Below are 17,334 nucleotides of genomic sequence, written 5' to 3'. Positions count from 1 at the left end.
GATGGAGAGTTGCCCCTGACACTCTGAAGTATTTTTATTTTTTGATTTTATTGGGTGCATCCGTACTTGTCAGACATGATCCCGCTTTAGCAGCAAATATATATATGATGAAATATTCAAAGACAATAAGGTATATGCGACTTTTTAGTTTACAATACTTCAACAACTTCTATAAAAATTTCGCATCCTCTCACGAGAATCCTTTGAATTTGTGAAGAATGCGATGCCACAGCAGAAAAAAAAAAAGAGTAAAAAAAAACACACAAGAAGGAAGAAAAGAAAATAAAATTTTCAAAATTATAGAATTAAAAAAAATAAAAATACGGCTCATAGGACATACATGACCTATTATTTATAAAGTTTAATCTACCAAAGAAAGATAATCAAACTCTGCATAAATTTTCTAGAAATAAAAAAGGCTGAACATTTACCTGGCGGTCAACCGACTCGCATGGTTTGAGGATGTTTTGGGCCCTGTTTGGGGGAGCTTTTAGAGGGCCAAAAAGTACTTTCTGTCCCTCCAAAAGTACTTTTAGATAAAAAATAGTGTTTGATAAAATTTTCGAACTTTTCGAAAATACTATTTTCAGCTTTATCGAAAAGCTGTTTTTTGGACCAAAATACCCCCATTTAAATCACACTTTTTTCCTCCAAAACCCTCATCCCACCTCTTCCTCTCTCACCCATCCTCTCCCTCCCCCTCTCTATCTTCTTCTTCCTTTCAACGCCGCCGCCTCTGCCCACGGTGGCAGCCAGCATGCCGGCCACCACCCATGGCTGGCGATCCCTTTATATTTCAATAAAATAAAATAATAAATAAATAAATAAAAATAAAATATTAGTAATTAGTTAACTAATTTTATCACCTAGCTAGAAAATTTGCTAGAGAGATAAATAGTCATTGGAAGGATGAAAAATTAATTTACACTAATAATTATAATATTTTATATATTTATTATTGTATTATACTATAAATATAATATTATATTACATTATATCATAATACATTGGTATGTTATGTTAAATAATTTAATATTATATTAAATTATTATTCTATAATACATAATGTCATAATATTATATTATAATAATACTATATTACATTACACTAATATTATACTACATCATATATTTATGTATTAATATATATTATATTTTATTATGCTCTATTATATAATACTGGTAATTTTTTTTGTGATTATTTTGTTATATAAAAATATTTTCTTAATTTATTTATTAAATATATATTAAAGTATCATAATATTTTGGAAATATAGTTATCAAACAGCTTTTTTTTATATCTATTTTCAAACAGGCGTTGATGGTTTGCGGTATATACCGTTGGCTTGAGGGTGTACACCGGAGGAGCATGTGGAAAAGAGGGGAGAGCTTTTCCCCGACTTCTGCTTTCTCCCCTCCCTCTTTCCTATGCCAAAACCCTCGACCAAACCCTAAAAATCCATCCCAAACTTCAGGTGCACAGCTCTCGGAAGAGAAATCTTAATCTTTCCTTCGAATCCGTCGATATGAGCAATTACGAATAGTAAGATTGGCGATCAATTTCCGCTCGATTTCTCCCCTTTTTTTTTTGTCTTTTGGATATTTTCGGCTTTTGTTTTAATCCGATCGTTTCCAACTGTTTCTCCGCAGCGATTACCTCTTCAAGCTCCTCTTGATTGGAGACTCTTCTGTCGGGAAGTCGTGCCTCCTCCTCAGATTCGCTGTGAGTTGAAAGTTCTGCCCCCCAAAAGAATTCGCTTTTCAAAATCCTTCTTTCTTGTTGGAATTATAGGGTTTGATTAGGCTGTGGTTTTCTTTGATCGCGATCAGTTGCGCTGAATTCGGAAATTAGGGTTTCGATTTGGAGATTCATATCCCATTTTTATAACAGTAATGCTAATGGGGCATGCTAATCTGGGACTTGTTTTCAGGATGATTCATATGTTGATAGCTATATCAGCACGATAGGTGTGGATTTTGTAAGTTTTGTTGATTTATTTGCCTTTAGTAATGCAACATTTGCATTGGTTTATTCATTTGAAATTTGAATGATTTGTATTGCTATTTCATCTTAAATTGTTATAATGTGCAGAAAATTCGAACGGTGGAGCTGGATGGAAAAACGATCAAGTTGCAGATTGTGAGTGGTTTTCGGATTATTAGATAAATTGTGCTAAAAAAAATATTTCTTACGGTAAAAATATTAATAATATGCATCAGAAAGCAGTTTGGTGAGATGGTATATTGTTTAGGTCATTATGTCATTAAAATTGGGTGATTGCAAGGTGATAGGGGGTTGGGGAATGGGATTGAGGAGGTGAGAGTTTGGACCACTCTCAACAACAAAACTTGTGTTCGAAATCAACTATAATAAAAGGTGGGAGTCGCTGTCCAAAACCTGCTATTTTGGGTAGTAAGGTCATTTTCAAGAGTGCAACTGCATGATATCATACCTATGTTTCTTGCTTTGCAGCATCTTCCAGCAGCATTCACCTACTCGGACATGTCACGAGGCACTTCTGTGCTGCTATTGTCAGACATTAATCAATAGAAAAGTGATAATTCTGTGTCTGCTACTATTCTAGATCTATCACCATTCATCTATTTGCACAAGACCACCTAATTTACAATCTGTTCGTGGTTTTTCTGCTTTTACATGAGCCTGGGAAGTTTATGGCAATGTACATGTGTCTGTGACCCCATTCGTGATATCCATCAGCAATTTTGCATGACTTTATGATTGGTTTACAGAATTTTGGCTCTCACTGCACCATTTATGCCTATCTCAAAGCCTCAAGGCCTGTTAGATTTGATTGCGTTGTTGGGTTTGAGTGGGTCCTGTACTATCCAGCATTTGATGGTTAACAGTTTTATTCTCAACCACTATGCTATAAATCCAGTCTAGTAGAAGTTGGCATACAACTGCCTTTGATTACCTTGCCTTTCAATAATCTTTATAGATTCTCTGACACTACTACTTCTTATGTTATCTTAAAACCATAGATGTATATGGTAACCATAATTGGCTAGTCCTATCCCAAGTTTCTCAGCTGCGTAGAAATTACTTTCTAGCATAAAAAATGTGATAGATCAGCTTTGCATGAGAAACAACAACCTTGTCGTTTGAGTATTGTAAACATGTATAATCTTTCTCATGATTACATTGTTAGTTCTGTAGCTTAGTCAAGAAAGGCTCCTAACAACTGCATGCAAATGGATAAGATCTACTAGTCTCATGCATGTCCCTGCCGAACTTCATACCATGTTAGTTTAAAAACTTGGATAGGGCACATGATTTTTTTCTCACGAGATGACATACAGAATTGCTATGTATGTATATTTAGCTTCGTGGTCTGATTTAATATTACTATGGTAACAATCATTTTACTTGTCTAGTGGGATACGGCTGGACAGGAACGGTTCAGGACCATAACAAGCAGTTATTACCGAGGTGCACATGGGATCATCGTAAGAATTTCTTCTCAGTCTGGTCACCTTCTCATCAAACTTCATCTTTTTAAGGAAATCATCATGCTTCTTTGGGGTTTTTTTTTTTTTTGCCTTGGTAACAACCAATAGTAAGTGCAATTCCTTCTGTAAGACTTGATCTATGATGTTCAAATCTTTCTTAAGAGGCTTCATAATTTCAGCTTGGAATTGCAAAGCATTTATCATCATATTATAAGTGTTCCAACTTGTACTACATCAACCTGGAAGATGATGTTTGTGTAATCAAAATGTGCACATGGTCTCCATTCATGTAAGCCCTGCCAACACCAAAATTGGTGCAACTTGTACTTGTCTCTTTAGAATTTTTAAAAAGAAAAATGCTAGCAACTGCTGCAACTCTCATGGACAGCCTGAAAAATCAAGGTTAATGCCCAAATAATCAAAGTTTAGGGATAAAGCCACATGCCTTCTGGCAGGACATCCTATATGAGATTTTTGGGGTGCTAACCTTGATTTTTCAGGATTATCTGTAAGTGTTGTTGTTAGTCTAGTACTTTGCATTTCAACATAAGGAAACATGATATGTTTGCACAAATGATGGGCCAATATACTTCAAATTTCTTAGTTTAAGCAAAATCAAGAATTTCTTTTAATACATATATTTAATATGTGCCTTGGAGTCCATCAAATCATGAGTTTTTGTTACTAACTGCTTGGATCTGATGACGGTAAACTTTTTCAGATTGTTTATGATGTTACGGAGATGGAGAGCTTCAACAATGTCAAGCAATGGCTAAATGAGATTGATAGGTATGCAAATGACAGTGTATGCAAGCTTCTTGTTGGAAATAAATGCGATTTGGTTGAGAATAAAGTTGTGGAGACAGAGAAGGCGAAGGTAATATTGTTGCTTGATTTTGTAAATAAAGTCTGTTTTTTTTTTTTTTTTTGTTTAAATTCTGGTTTACCCTTGAATGATTGAATCACCACTCTTTGGCTGCATATTGGCATCAAGTATGGATGATTTGACATATGGTTTCCTTTTTGTGTGTCTGAGCAGTTGAATGTGATCATGGTTTTAATGAAAGTCATATTTGTTAGAAGGGCTGGAAGGAGTCAAAGAACATAATAGTAAAGGAAACAATAGGTACTTAGAGACATGCAGGAAATTGAATAAAGCAAATATGTGTCCAGCACGCTATTTTCCCCACAGCATCTAGTATAGGTCTATCATGGTTCTTTTTGATGGATTTAATGAGATACGAGCATCCATAATAATATTCAGATATTGATGAAATCCTTACAGCACCTTGTAATTATGAGAGCCGTTGTACCATTGGGTTATAAATGGAAGTCAGTGAGACAGAAGAATGCTGCCTGTTGACCAGGCCCTTTGGGACGACTCAATTGGTTCTATAATGCTGCCTTGCAGGCATTTGCAGATGAGCTTGGTATCCCTTTCCTTGAGACAAGTGCAAAGGACTCGATCAATGTGGAGCAAGCTTTCTTGACCATGTCTGCTGAAATTAAGAAAAGGTAATCTCATGAATCGTAAGCTCTGTCAGTGTGCTTCAGTCTTCATCCATATCCAAGAGTTCAGTGCTGTGAATATGTCATTTATATTGTAGAGAAATAATTCATTAAACAAGCGCCAGTCATTGGTTTTCATTTTTCCTTGAGAAATTCCCATGCTTATCTTGCTCATTTTGGTGCAGAATGGGAAATCAACATACCTCAAACACAAGTTCCACAAGCACAGTCCGGGTGAAGGGCCGACCTATTCAGCAGAAGAGCAACTGTTGCAGCTAGGCATTTATTGGAAAACTTATTCTGCGGTATAGGGCAGCCACATGCGGAAAGGCAAGCAATGTGCATGAAAAGGCGATGTATCATCACATTCTGCATCTTTGAAGACTTTGAATGGCCGGTGTCAAGATATTGTATGATCTGTCTACATCCAGTTTTTTAAGTAATGCAAAGGAGACCAAATCCGTGGCTAGTACACTCTTTCTTGGTACTTTTGGGTTACTATATGCCCTAGGGGAAGCCTTGGATCATCACCTGCAATATTTCTTTTCAGCTAATATTCATTATGGACCGAGTATGAGCCACATCATGTATGCTCGGTATTCGTCCCTTGCGAGGCCAGGTATTCTCCCCTTTCAGGTCCAGGTGTTTTGAGTGTTTACCTGGATGAAATTAGGTCCTTTATCCTTATAGGTTGGTTGGTCTTCATAGCCTAATATTTATATTCAACAAGTGAAGTCATTAGAAAGTGCTTGCAAGTTAACAGAGAAAAGATAATGAAGTATTTTTAAGATAAATAGGAGAGGCATTCTCGGTGTAAAAAACGACAGAGAATCTATTTCCTGATTCTGAAACCGTCGTAGACCAAAGAATCGGGAAATATGAGAGAAAATATGTGGATTGAATAAAAACAAGTGTCGATATTTTTGTTTGATCAATATTATATATTAAACATCTCCTTGTCCTTATTTATAAATTGATCGAGATCTCCCTACTCTGCCAAAGAACGAGCAACGGCTCGCCGCTATGAGAAGCCTCCCGGCGAGGACGACGCTGCCGTGCACCCACTTCTAGTGGAGGTGGGATTGGCCCAATCAGGCTTTCCTGGGCTGAGGGCCTCGGCTCGGCTGTTTTGAGCAGAGTGCGGAGAGAAAAATCTTCAGACTAGAGGTTACCTGGTTCGGGAAGTCTACGGATTTGGCAATGGCAATGGCACCGTAGATGGAGGCGGTGACTCCACCGAAAGGGATCGGGATGTATCCTTCGCCCGAAACCACCATCGGATCACCCTACCTCACGGCTCTCAAGGCGATCTGAAATCCGTCATTCCTCCATTGGCAGAAAACTGAAAGTGAGAAGCCGATGATCGAACGGTGGATTCATACGAAGGAAGATGATCCTTCCCTCGGCGCGAAAGATGCAGCCCTGGCCATCCCCGGCAAAATTGCTGGTGATCTGTCAGTCCACAGCATGTCGACGAACGGCAAGCGGGGCTCCCTAGTGCCATCGCTGCCGTTCTTGCCGGATGGAGCTCCGTGCACGAGGCTACCGGTGGCAACGTCGAAGTTAGCCGGGGTCGGGGAGCCAGGAAGGAGAGCATTTGATTGGGCTCCTCTCCCTCCGATCCAATGGCGGCAGGGATTAGGGCCGCAAGGATGGACGGCAGAGGGAAGACGAAGTTGGAGTCTTTGGAAGCTGCTTCCAGCCCCGCAACGCTCGTTGACCCGGAGGTAAGAGCTAGCTTGTGAACTGATTATTTGTTCGGCGCGGCAGGTCACGGTGGGGCCAGAGAGATTGGTTCTGATGAGAAACTGAAGGAGTTGTTACAGCCTTCGCAGGAGATTCTGGTGGAAGATTTTAGGGGAGCTGCAGGGGATGGTAAACCGCGACTCCTGGGTATATGTAGGAGATGCAAAAAGTGACCAAGAAAGATGCCGAGAGCGACGGAGATCGCGGATGGGGGTTGGGGACGAAGGCCCGTTTTGGAAATAAATAACAATTTTCTGGATCGATTTAAAAATATCAATAAAGAAAAGTTTAATACGCGACATATTAGAAGAAGGTTAGGTGCTGCATGCAAATAAAAAATAAAAATAGTCCGTTGTTTCTTGGGTGCCTCCACCTCTTGATTATCTCAAAATGAATTTTGATGGTAGTGTGGCGATAGATGGGAGGTCAGGAGAAGTTGGATTTATTATCAAAGGTTGATTGCAGCGGGTGGTTGGGGCATGATAGGTCTCACTATTGCTGGAGCAGAGCTATGGGCAGCTTGGGCCGGTATATCCTATGCGAGGCGGGTGCTCGGGGCTGAGCGGGTGCACCTTGAGGGGGATTTTTCTATTGTTATAGCTTGGATCCGAAGTGCGGATAGGTACGGAGATGGTTATCCACTTATTCGGGAGACTCGCAGGTTGGCTATGAAAATGGATGAGTTTCAGGCAGTACGCATTTTTCGGGAGGTGAACAGAGGGTCGCCTCCTATGTTGCACGGCATTCCGGAGAGTTCTGCTGGACATCCATAGTAAAGCTTCCACCCCATTTGTATTTTTTGCTTTCTTTTGATTTGGCAAAATATACTCACGTTAGAGCTATATGAATTGCCATTTTTATAAAAAAAAAAATAAAAATAAAAATAGCCCATGCCGCATATCTGTTAGAGAAATCACGTTACTTCACAACCAGAGGTATACGTTCTCGATTGCAGCAATGACTTTGTAACGTTTTACAAAGAAACTGGGCAACCTGGAAGGTAAGCAGGGGGAACATGCATCTATCTGCATGCAAGCTAGTTCTGGGCTTCAGGCAACAAACCAAATCCGTGGGCATTAGGGCGTATCTTTTCTGAATGGGAAAGCTAAATTAGCTTATCGCATCTCACTAAAATTTAGCAAGTATTCTTCCGTGCAAAAAATTTAACCAGACCAATAATCTTCAGAATAAATCGGTATTAAGTGCTCTAAGTAGCGAGCGTTTCCTTGATATCAAACAGTACCATGTAAAACAATCTCATAGTAAACCTTTCACACTTTACCGCTTTCAGGGAAGAATCTTTATCCATCAATGCTTCTAAGGAATAGAACAGAATACTGAAAGCAAAGTACAGCGAGATCCAACAAAAACAAAAGAAGGCAGCCTCAAGCAAGCACCTGACCCCAATGAAGCACAACAAACACAGTCCAGAAGCTTAAATCCCAAAATTTACATCCCATAAAGGCATAAGAATGGGTGGCGCTAATCACCATGCTATGTTGAGCAGCACTTCCTGGTACTGTTGGTCTCTGATGCCGAGACTGCGATGGTCTTCCCTTCTTTGATGCCTCCAGTAGGTCCTTGCCCAGGCTCGTCTGAAGAGATGTTTTTCTTGCTGATGCTTCGATAAATCTCAGCAAGAATCAATTGGAAGGCCTTCTCCACATTTATAGCCTCAAGGGCAGATGTCTCAATGAAGGATAGCCCCTCCCTTTCAGCAAAGCTCTGCGCATCTTCAGTGGCGACCGCACGGAGGTGACTGAGGTCACTTTTGTTACCAATGAGCATGATCACAATGTTGGAGTCAGCATGGTCGCGAAGCTCCTTGAGCCACCGACTGACATTCTCAAATGTTGTGGGCTTCGTCATGTCATAGACTAAGAGGGCACCAAGGGCTCCACGGTAATAGGCACTGGTTATTGCCCTGTATCGCTCCTGGCCTGCTGTGTCCCATATTTGTGCTTTTATTATCCTGCCCTCCACCTAGAGTAGGAAAGAATGAAGCATTAGGCAAGGAAAAGGGGGCAAAAGAACATATGTTCCAGTTCTGATGAAGAATACAAGAGATACTCAAAATATGCAAGGCATTCTCTTGAAATATGCAGACTAAAAACCTCAAGAAGGTATCTGAGAAGACAAGTAATCACAACAAAATCCATAGATGAATTGATGGGGTTGCAAAACAAGAAGATGATATAGTTTTGGTACAGGAAAAAAAAAACATTTAAGGCATACAGGTAACAAAGGCAGCAGAGACATGATTGTACAAATCTAGCTTCATCATAGGCTTCTGACATATCAATCCTCAAAATGATCATATGCATAATGACCACATGGCAAACTTGAGAGGATGAATATCAACAGCCTATATGCATCACTTTCACTTATTACCACCAAGACAGAATATAAAGAAGATGCGCACATAAAGTAGAACATAAAAAGTCTCGAATAACTCCAGATGAATTGAATCCTGGAGACAGGTCTGCTACTGCTCTCTGCATGCATGTTGAATGATAAAATAGAAGGCGTGAAAACTCAGAAGGAATTCTGATGCATAAAAATTGCTTTCTGAGTTTTTTACAAGCTATTTCAGCAAAATCAAATCCTGGAAGATAACGTGATCACTGTTGTTATCAAGGCATTAGCAGATCAAGGCACTTTTCAGACCACAAGGTTCCCAGGTTCCAACTATTGATTAAGTTACAAAATGAATTTATGGTGACTAATTTCTTCAAGATGTACTCTGCTAAAGCCATTGTTCTTTATTCTCATCATTTTACAATCAAAAGTCAAAAAAAAAAAAAAAAATTCACAAAGCATGGTTGATTTTCTGATGTGCTTTATTCAACGGAAGTCCTGAATGCCGTTCATATCTATAAAGGAAAAGAACAGAGAGGACATACATACTTTATTCCAATCGAGAAACTTAAAAATCTAGATAATGGTTAGTCCAAGATTTCTAGAACCTTCTTCAAAGATTAATGGCAGGGAATGGGGTCTGGGCCAGTTCCTTAGATCCTTGAAGCCTTGTCTTACGTAGATTAATGGATGTAGTCTAAGCAAGAATGTCAAACTTTTGAAGTCCAGATGAACAAGCTAAAGGACACCTGACAAATGGATACTCTGCCAAAGACATCACAATGAGAGCTTTGTAAGTGCTTATTTCAGCCTTTATGAAGTGCTGAGTTCTTAACTTCTTCCATCAGATAGAGAATTATTTTTATTTTATACGCACTTTGCACGCCTGGTTGTCTCTGGGATCAGAACAAACGGCCCAACATAAAAATTTGTGTAAAGAAAATGGCAATACAATATAAAGATTGACACGTGATTTTTTTTTAACCTTGCAACAGCAGCCATTTGTAGTAAACTAACTTCTTTCCTGGGTGTATGGTCTACTGATCATTAATGAGATCAAGCAGTCAATTTTCTTCTACAGGTGCATGCATGAAGACTCTGTCAGGATGGAAGGATAAACGAAAGTGTAGAGTGTTAGTTGGAGTTTAAATCGAGATAATGTAATTGTGAAACATCTCCAATTTACAGACTGTTGATGGAAAAAAGGATATTGGAGACTGACACATGATGGAGAAGCACATTAAATCACAGCAAAAAAGTATTAGCCCTCACATAGAACCTAACGCATTATCCGGAGAGAGCTATACTTGCATCCCAGACTCAAAGAAACTAATTCCGAAAAGCACAGGACACTGGTCACATCATATACATTATGATCAGAAGGAAGGGATCTTGCTGATCAAAAGGAAATATAGAAACAAAAACAGCCTGTCAACTAAAACTGACTTTCTTGATACTAACCTATCCATATTATCCTACTCCAGCAACAACCTTACCGCCCACAAAGGATATATTGTGAATTTCCTTCAGGAAATGTTAAACAAGGTCTTTGAGCTCATTAATTGTGATCGAGCGAAGAGACAGCCAAAATGAGATTTAAAAGACAATCAAAGGGCAGCACAACACCAATTCATAAGAAACTTGTGAGAGGCTAAAATTATAAGAGCAGGTAGAACACCACATTCATAATTATACTCAGACTGAAAGGCATCCTAGGAGGAATAGTAGCATTATGTAGTGCAGATGACATTAGCTTACAAGGAGAAATATATAAAACCTTCATCATTGCTTTTGATGTGCAAGACATAGAATTGTTCAATGTGTCACCTACTATATGGATTCCACTTTGCCAATAGCTCCTATCCAGATCCACATACTTCAAAACGAAAAAGAATTCAATATGGCTTACAGTTTCCATTATTGTAGCCAGCCAGCCATATGCCACACATCCAATGCTTTACGGATATTAACCTTAGCCTGTTAGCCACTATTGATATAATGGATCTCAATCCCATGGGGGCAAAAAAGCAAAATAAAAGAGGAGTGTCATTTATTCACGTGGTGTGCATGAGGCCTGTCGCCTAACCCATGCATGTACCTTGACACTGCTGATGCTGATCCCAAGCTCAGATGAAAAATGTAGAATATTGGTATTAAGTTGATAGCCGGTCATAAAAGTATGTCAAACTCTAAAACAAATCCAAATCCAAGTTTGGTGAATGAGGAATCATAAAGCCATCCCATACTATTGGGACAAAGCTTGGCAGTTATGATGTTATGACTCCACAATCCACATGCCCTTCTTTCTTTCTTTCTTACAATTGTACTACAGATATCTTTATCTTTTTCAGGTAAAAAAGGTCTTCCTCAATAACATGACAGCCCGCCCTAATTTCCATACTTTGAGTGGTCAATGCAATTTAAGCAATGGTCCATCATGAAAGTTCAGACCACCATGACTTAAATAATGATCCAAACTAAGTCCTTGTAGTTCACCATACTGTAAATCTTAATCCTGCTTTTCACAAAAAGAAATCTTGAGCAGAAAAATACCAAATCTGACCACTTAAAGAATTGACCTACAGTGTTTTACATTCTTTTACCCATACATTGCTTGTCATTTTAGTTGCATTCTGCAAAACACCACTTCGATTGACCAAGAATTTAAAGGTCACTTTGGTTACTTAAAGATTACATTGGTGCCACCTAGGGGTCGCAATCGGGTCGGGTCGGACATAAACGGGTCGGGTCGGATGCATGTCGGGTCAAAAAATCATAAATCTGAACCCGACCTGTTTATTAAACAGGTCAGGAATTATAACCTGAACCAGTCATGTTTAATAAACAGGTAACCCGACCCGATCCGACCCGTTTAACCTGTTTAATAAATAGGTAACCTGTTTAGGTCCCTCGCACTCATTCTATTAGACGCCCGGAAGTCCATATTCTAAAACCCTAGAGCAAACTCTTTCCCGACGAGACGATGGCTTCGAAGCCTCCTCCCTCTCCCTCCATGGCCACCAAGAAGTGCAAGGTCGACCAAGAGGAAGATCTCCTCTCCGCCCCAACCACGACATTGACCCCCAATCCCTTGACTCCTCCGCTACAGCCGTCGGCGCCAGTGGGACGACGGCACCGCCTCCGGATGCCGTGGAGGACGACGAGGCAGACGAAGAGGAGGACGTTGGGAAGCTCCTGGAGCCCCTCTCGAAGGAGCACCCTTGCCGAGATCCACCGCCTCGCTGACCTGGACCTGCCCACCGGAAGCTCTTCGTCCACGGCTTGGGCTGGGATACCACCTCTGACGGCCTCTAATAGAAAGTGGACTTCCGAGCGTCTAATAGAATTTGAAATCGCGATTCGCGATAGGCTCCGCTCTGCACTCGCGATGGGCCTTGCGGCCCTTATCCATCAGTCCTAAACAGGTTATACGGATAAATGGTTATCTGATATAACCCGACCCATATATTAAATGGGTTAAACAGGTCATACATCTAAAATATGTATCCGACCAAATTAATAAACAGGTTAAACGAGTCAACTTGTCTACGACCCGAACCTGTTTAGGCCAAACCCCAACCTGTTTATGACAGGTCGAACACGGGTCGATTTGGCGGGTTGGGTCATATTTTGCCACCCCTAGTGCCACCTTCAATATTTGGCTCTTAGACTCCATTAGGATTCCCTTTTCATTGTTATTAAATAAACTAATTGTCTCTGATATCTCCACCCACCTCTCACCCAAAAAATAATCTTTTTGTAGAGCCAAAGTTGTCTAAAATGCTAAATTGTTATCTTTTATACGCACAATCTATTACTTCCACATGAAATACATATTAAATTAATAATTATTGTGTATAAAAACATATATATGCCAATGTATGACTAGTGCATGCCTTGACATGCAAAATACTTTTATTCTTTATTATAATGCATTTTTGACTTTACTACCAATAAATCATAAGTACTGATACAAAATAATATTCTTTAGCACCCCCTCAAAAAATCACAGACACATACACACATTTTGTCGGCACTAAAGGAAGGTTCAACCCCTTCATTCCTCATCTTGTTCTTCCCTTTCCACAAGCAAATGCAGAACAGCTAACCTCTCCAACTCGCATCTTCTTCTCTTATAGATTAACACATTCATGATTACCACCATTCTTTTTTCCATTTCCCTTCTAACTGTCTTGTTGTCTCATCACCAAAGGCACAAATATCAAGTACTCTATTCTTTGAAAAACTACAAGGAATCACTCAACCAAAAGAAATGTATTTTTTTGACCAAGTCAGAATACATCTTAATCATCCAAGCTTTGTGATATATAAATAGATGGCTGGAAGGTCTTGAAATAGTTCAACTACAAACAACGTGATACTAAGTTAATCTGTCAGGAGACTGCAAGAAATTATGTAACAACTCCAATGAGCTTATTATTAGAACAATTGAGAAAATTTCAGATGCATCCACTGAATCTGCAGATGGTCGGTTACTGCAATTAAAATGCTATATAATATTTTGCTGCAGGCAAAAGAAAATTTATATCCCTTTATAAAATTGCTCTTGTATATTTCGCCGAACAGAGCTCATGACATGGAGCCACAGTCGTTAAAATATCACCACCTTAGGCAATTCCACCACCTTATAATAATACCAAACAATCATTCTAAAACCCCAGAGAAGATCAAGCAAACTAAATGGGACATTTAATTCGAAATCCAGATCTCCAATGAGATCAACTCATAATGTACTAATGGAATTAAGGGAGTGTCGATACCTACTTACTGAGTCTATTTACACTCTCCAATTTTACACTCCTTAGCCATGATTCAGGCACAAATCCAACAGAAACCGAGACAGATCTTGGAATTCCGTATCTTTATACAACAGCCCAGCATCAAACACAAACAGCCACCAGACATTAAACACATTTTAATTTACATTGGCATAACAACGGCCAACAAAAACCCATCCAGATCTGCAGCATCAGAGCAAGAAACTTAAGCCAGAATACTATGATCCAACAAAATACTAAACTAAAAGAAACCCACCAAGAACCTAAGAAAACCTTTTTTTAATATATAAAACTCCTAGAAAAAAGAAAATGCGGTATTCAACCCAAAAACATCATCCGCTCAAACCCTCCGAAAAAATCCAGATAATTGAAGAATCCTCAAAATTCAAAAAAAAAAAAAAGAAAACCAAGGATCAGACAGAACCAAAACCCATTCTTATTCAGAAAAATCAAAAACTAAAAGAACGAACATCACATCACGGAAAAAACACAGACGAAAAGAAAAAAGATCCAATCAAGAAAGAAATCGCAAAAGCAGCAGAAGATCTGAGAGAGAGAGTGTGTGCGCGCGCGCGTGTATTAGGGAGATACTTGGAGGGTGCGGGTGGCGAATTCGACGCCGATGGTGGACTTGGACTCAAGGCAGAACTCGTTGCGCGTGAATCGGGAGAGGAGGTTGGACTTCCCCACCCCGGAATCGCCGATCAATACCACCTTAAACAAGTAATCGTACTCCTCCTCCGCTCTCCTCGCCGCCATCTCTCTCCCCTCTCTCCCTCTCTCTCTCTCTCCCTCGCGCGCGCCTCTAGCCTCTTTCGAGCGCACACGTCTTTCGAGCGAGTGATGAGACTTGAGAGGAATGGTATCAAGAAGGAAACTAATTTGTTTTTCTATTCCCGAAACGCCCCTGGAAAACTCCCTCCCACATGAAGACAAAGCCAGCTATGTTTTGTATGCTTCACACGTGTCACCGCCGGGTGACAGTACGACGCCTGGAGCGCGTCGGTCTACGTCCATTTAATTAACCTGACCGGAACTAAATTTTAGACCGAAGTCCGGGAAAAGCGTCACGGTTTCCGCCGACGGTCCATTATTCTATTATTAATAACCGGTAATCAACTAATGACCATTATTAAATCATCGTACTTGCATTGACGACTCCATAACAAGGAATGCTCGAGTTGTAACCTTTACTCTACCTAAATATTTTTCTTTTAAATAAGTATGACCTATATGTATACTATAAATAAAGACAGCTAAAAATATCATCATTTCAATTTGAAAAACTGTTAAATTATAGTAAAATTCTTGACTTAAAAACCATAATTTTAGTTTGGAAAAATAATCTTGATGCGGACAAACTATAGCGGTTTAATCACCATTAGGGACTATAATGGATTATAATGGAATACCAACATCTGGGTTTAGTAATGTCCGGTCCGGTTCAGTTGGGTCTAGTCTGGGGAGGGTCATGTCAGATTTGAATTTAAATATGCAGTAATGGTTCGGCGGTCAAGTGGGCGGAAGGGCGGTGGCCAAAGATCCCGACGCCTCCGTGATCGGAGGCTGTCATGCCGTGAAGGGGATGGTGGGGCCCAGGAACAATTCATCCATGCAGCTGGCTATGGGTCGCTATGGAGTAAACTTTGTCTTTTTTTTTTTTTTTTTGGTTGGTACCATGTGCCGCTGCACATGATAAGGGCCAAAGACAGGGAGGTGGGTGTGCGTTGGTTGGAGAGCGTGCAAACCGATCCACTAAGAAGTTAGGATATAATAGTGGCTAGCTTAACACAAAATTAGCTGCACGGCTCATTTATCAACAGCGATTAGTTTAGCTAGTTTAGTGTACTCTCCACAAACTTAGCTGGGTCGCCTCTTCCGCAGCTCATCATTTCAGGATCTTTATATAGAATGGCAGTGGCCCCATCCCACAGGATTTCGATCGTGTTTTGGCTTTTGATTTCTCGTGGCGCACTCACATCTATGTGTAAGTGGGACGCCGGTTCGCCAAAAAATAATAATAATAAGAAAGGTCTTGGATTCAATTCTGGATTCAAAGACAGAGATTTGGGTGTGATGCATATGTTCATGTTAATAGGTACCTTCCACTCATACTTTGATACTTTTCTTCGGGTTGATAGATCGATGACATGCTATATGATGTGATGCATGCTCCCATGTAGATTCTATGCTAAAAGAAAAAAAAAAGGACAAGAGAAGTTTTAGAACAACTAGAAAACTCAAAATATCGGTCAACTTGAACATGACAAAGGGTCTTACCCACCGCAAAAGGGATTAGTTTGGTTAGACTGAACTATCTAACCTTCTGAATTGGTCGTGCAAGACTAGTAATTCTAGAGACATATCGACTTGCATCCTCTATAGAATTATCGCGTCTCTCGAGATGGTAAAACTAGCATAGATGATCATCGTCTATAGCCTAATGTTGGAGTGGATCTTGAAACACAAAGTAGGTAATAGTCAAAATTGGGACATTCCTTTGAATGATCTTTCTAAATTTATACTTTCTTGCAAGTAATGCCGACTCCTTTGTGGCTGAAAATTAGGACTATGGTTCCAACTGTTGTAGATCGATCTTCCCTGTATATAATAGATGTAGGACTAAATATAGGTCAGTACGGATTGTCATGACTCAGAACCTCATCTAAAAAGACTAATCGAAAAGTGTTATTTGAATTTTTTAAAATCTTATACAAGTATTCAAAATCTTTCTAGTACATAGTTTATTTTTTTTATCCTCATTGATTTATCAAAAAAATTCATTTTCTTCTGAAAAAGCACTTGTCTTCCTTAGAGATGGCTATAGCGAGGGACTTCCGTCCAGCTCATAAATCGATTGGATGGTTTCAAAGTAGGGGGTGAAGTCCTATCTTTTCTCTTCAATACTGTTAATGAATAGCTACGTCCCTGCCTAAACAATCAAGTTGTGTTTACATCAAAAAAATAAAAAAGAAAAAAAATGTTAGTTTTCTCCTTAACCATCAGATCAAGAGTTGAAAATCATTAAAATAGATTTTTTTTCTCCATGACTTTTGTATACATCCAAAAAAAATAGAACACGAGAGATTTTATACACTTATCCAGTAACTTTGGCTGTAGTTAGCTTGGCTGACAGGGTCATAATAGGAACTGAACATTATGGCAAGAAAAAGTTTGATTCAGAGGGAGAAGAAGCGGCAGAAATTGGAACAGAAATATCATTTGATTCGTCGATCTTCAAAAAAAAAAATAAGCGAAGTTCCATCGTTGAGTGAAAAATGGGAAATTCATGGAAAATTGCAATCCCCACCACGTAATAGCGCACCTATACGCGGTCCCGAGGCGGCTTCCTCTCCATTCCTTTTGTACTCGGCTAGACAGGAGGGGAGGGAATCACGGAGAAGCGTTCAAGCCACAGTAGGAGATGAAATCAACTCTTTGGTGTCGGGAGG

General features: G+C 39.6%; 2 protein-coding genes across 2 annotated transcripts; one reads left to right on the top strand and one right to left on the bottom strand.

Moving 5' to 3' along the window:
* The first annotated feature begins 1,332 nt into the window (after window positions 1-1,332).
* LOC103704765 (ras-related protein RABD1-like) lies at window positions 1,333-5,451 on the top strand. The gene is made up of 8 exons (XM_008788186.5): window positions 1,333-1,542; window positions 1,650-1,722; window positions 1,931-1,978; window positions 2,092-2,139; window positions 3,396-3,467; window positions 4,192-4,347; window positions 4,882-4,985; window positions 5,165-5,451. Exons 1-8 carry the CDS (start codon window positions 1,526-1,528, stop codon window positions 5,256-5,258), a joined length of 612 nt encoding a protein of 203 aa, XP_008786408.1. The 5' UTR covers window positions 1,333-1,525; the 3' UTR covers window positions 5,259-5,451.
* Window positions 5,452-7,972: 2,521 nt separating this feature from the next.
* On the bottom strand, window positions 7,973-14,727 carry LOC103704764 (ras-related protein RABA2a-like). Its single transcript, XM_026803717.4, has 2 exons — window positions 14,474-14,727; window positions 7,973-8,708 (listed from the first exon to the last, which is right to left on the bottom strand). The coding sequence occupies exons 1-2, from the start codon at window positions 14,639-14,641 to the stop codon at window positions 8,220-8,222; spliced, it is 657 nt and encodes a 218-aa protein (XP_026659518.1). The 5' UTR covers window positions 14,642-14,727; the 3' UTR covers window positions 7,973-8,219.
* Window positions 14,728-17,334: the final 2,607 nt, after the last annotated feature.

The sequence above is a fragment of the Phoenix dactylifera genome, chromosome 4, assembly GCF_051530095.1.
Source record: "Phoenix dactylifera cultivar Ajwa chromosome 4, Ajwa_hap1_PhDact_Kaust_v1.1, whole genome shotgun sequence".
Taxonomy (NCBI): domain Eukaryota; kingdom Viridiplantae; phylum Streptophyta; class Magnoliopsida; order Arecales; family Arecaceae; genus Phoenix; species Phoenix dactylifera.
Note: the sequence above shows the minus strand (reverse complement) of the source record. Positions and strands in the feature narration are given on the sequence as shown.

Coding starts and splice junctions, on each gene's coding strand:
- LOC103704765 (XM_008788186.5), top strand. Junction 4,348..4,881: donor TGGAGACAGAGAAGGCGAAG/GTAATATTGTTG, acceptor GCTGCCTTGCAG/GCATTTGCAGATGAGCTTGG. Junction 4,986..5,164: donor TCTGCTGAAATTAAGAAAAG/GTAATCTCATGA, acceptor ATTTTGGTGCAG/AATGGGAAATCAACATACCT.
- LOC103704764 (XM_026803717.4), bottom strand. CDS start 14,641: ATGGCGGCGAGGAGAGCGGAGGAGGAGTACGATTACTTGTTTAAGGTG. Junction 8,709..14,473: donor TCGCCACCCGCACCCTCCAA/GTATCTCCCTAA, acceptor TTCCTACTCTAG/GTGGAGGGCAGGATAATAAA.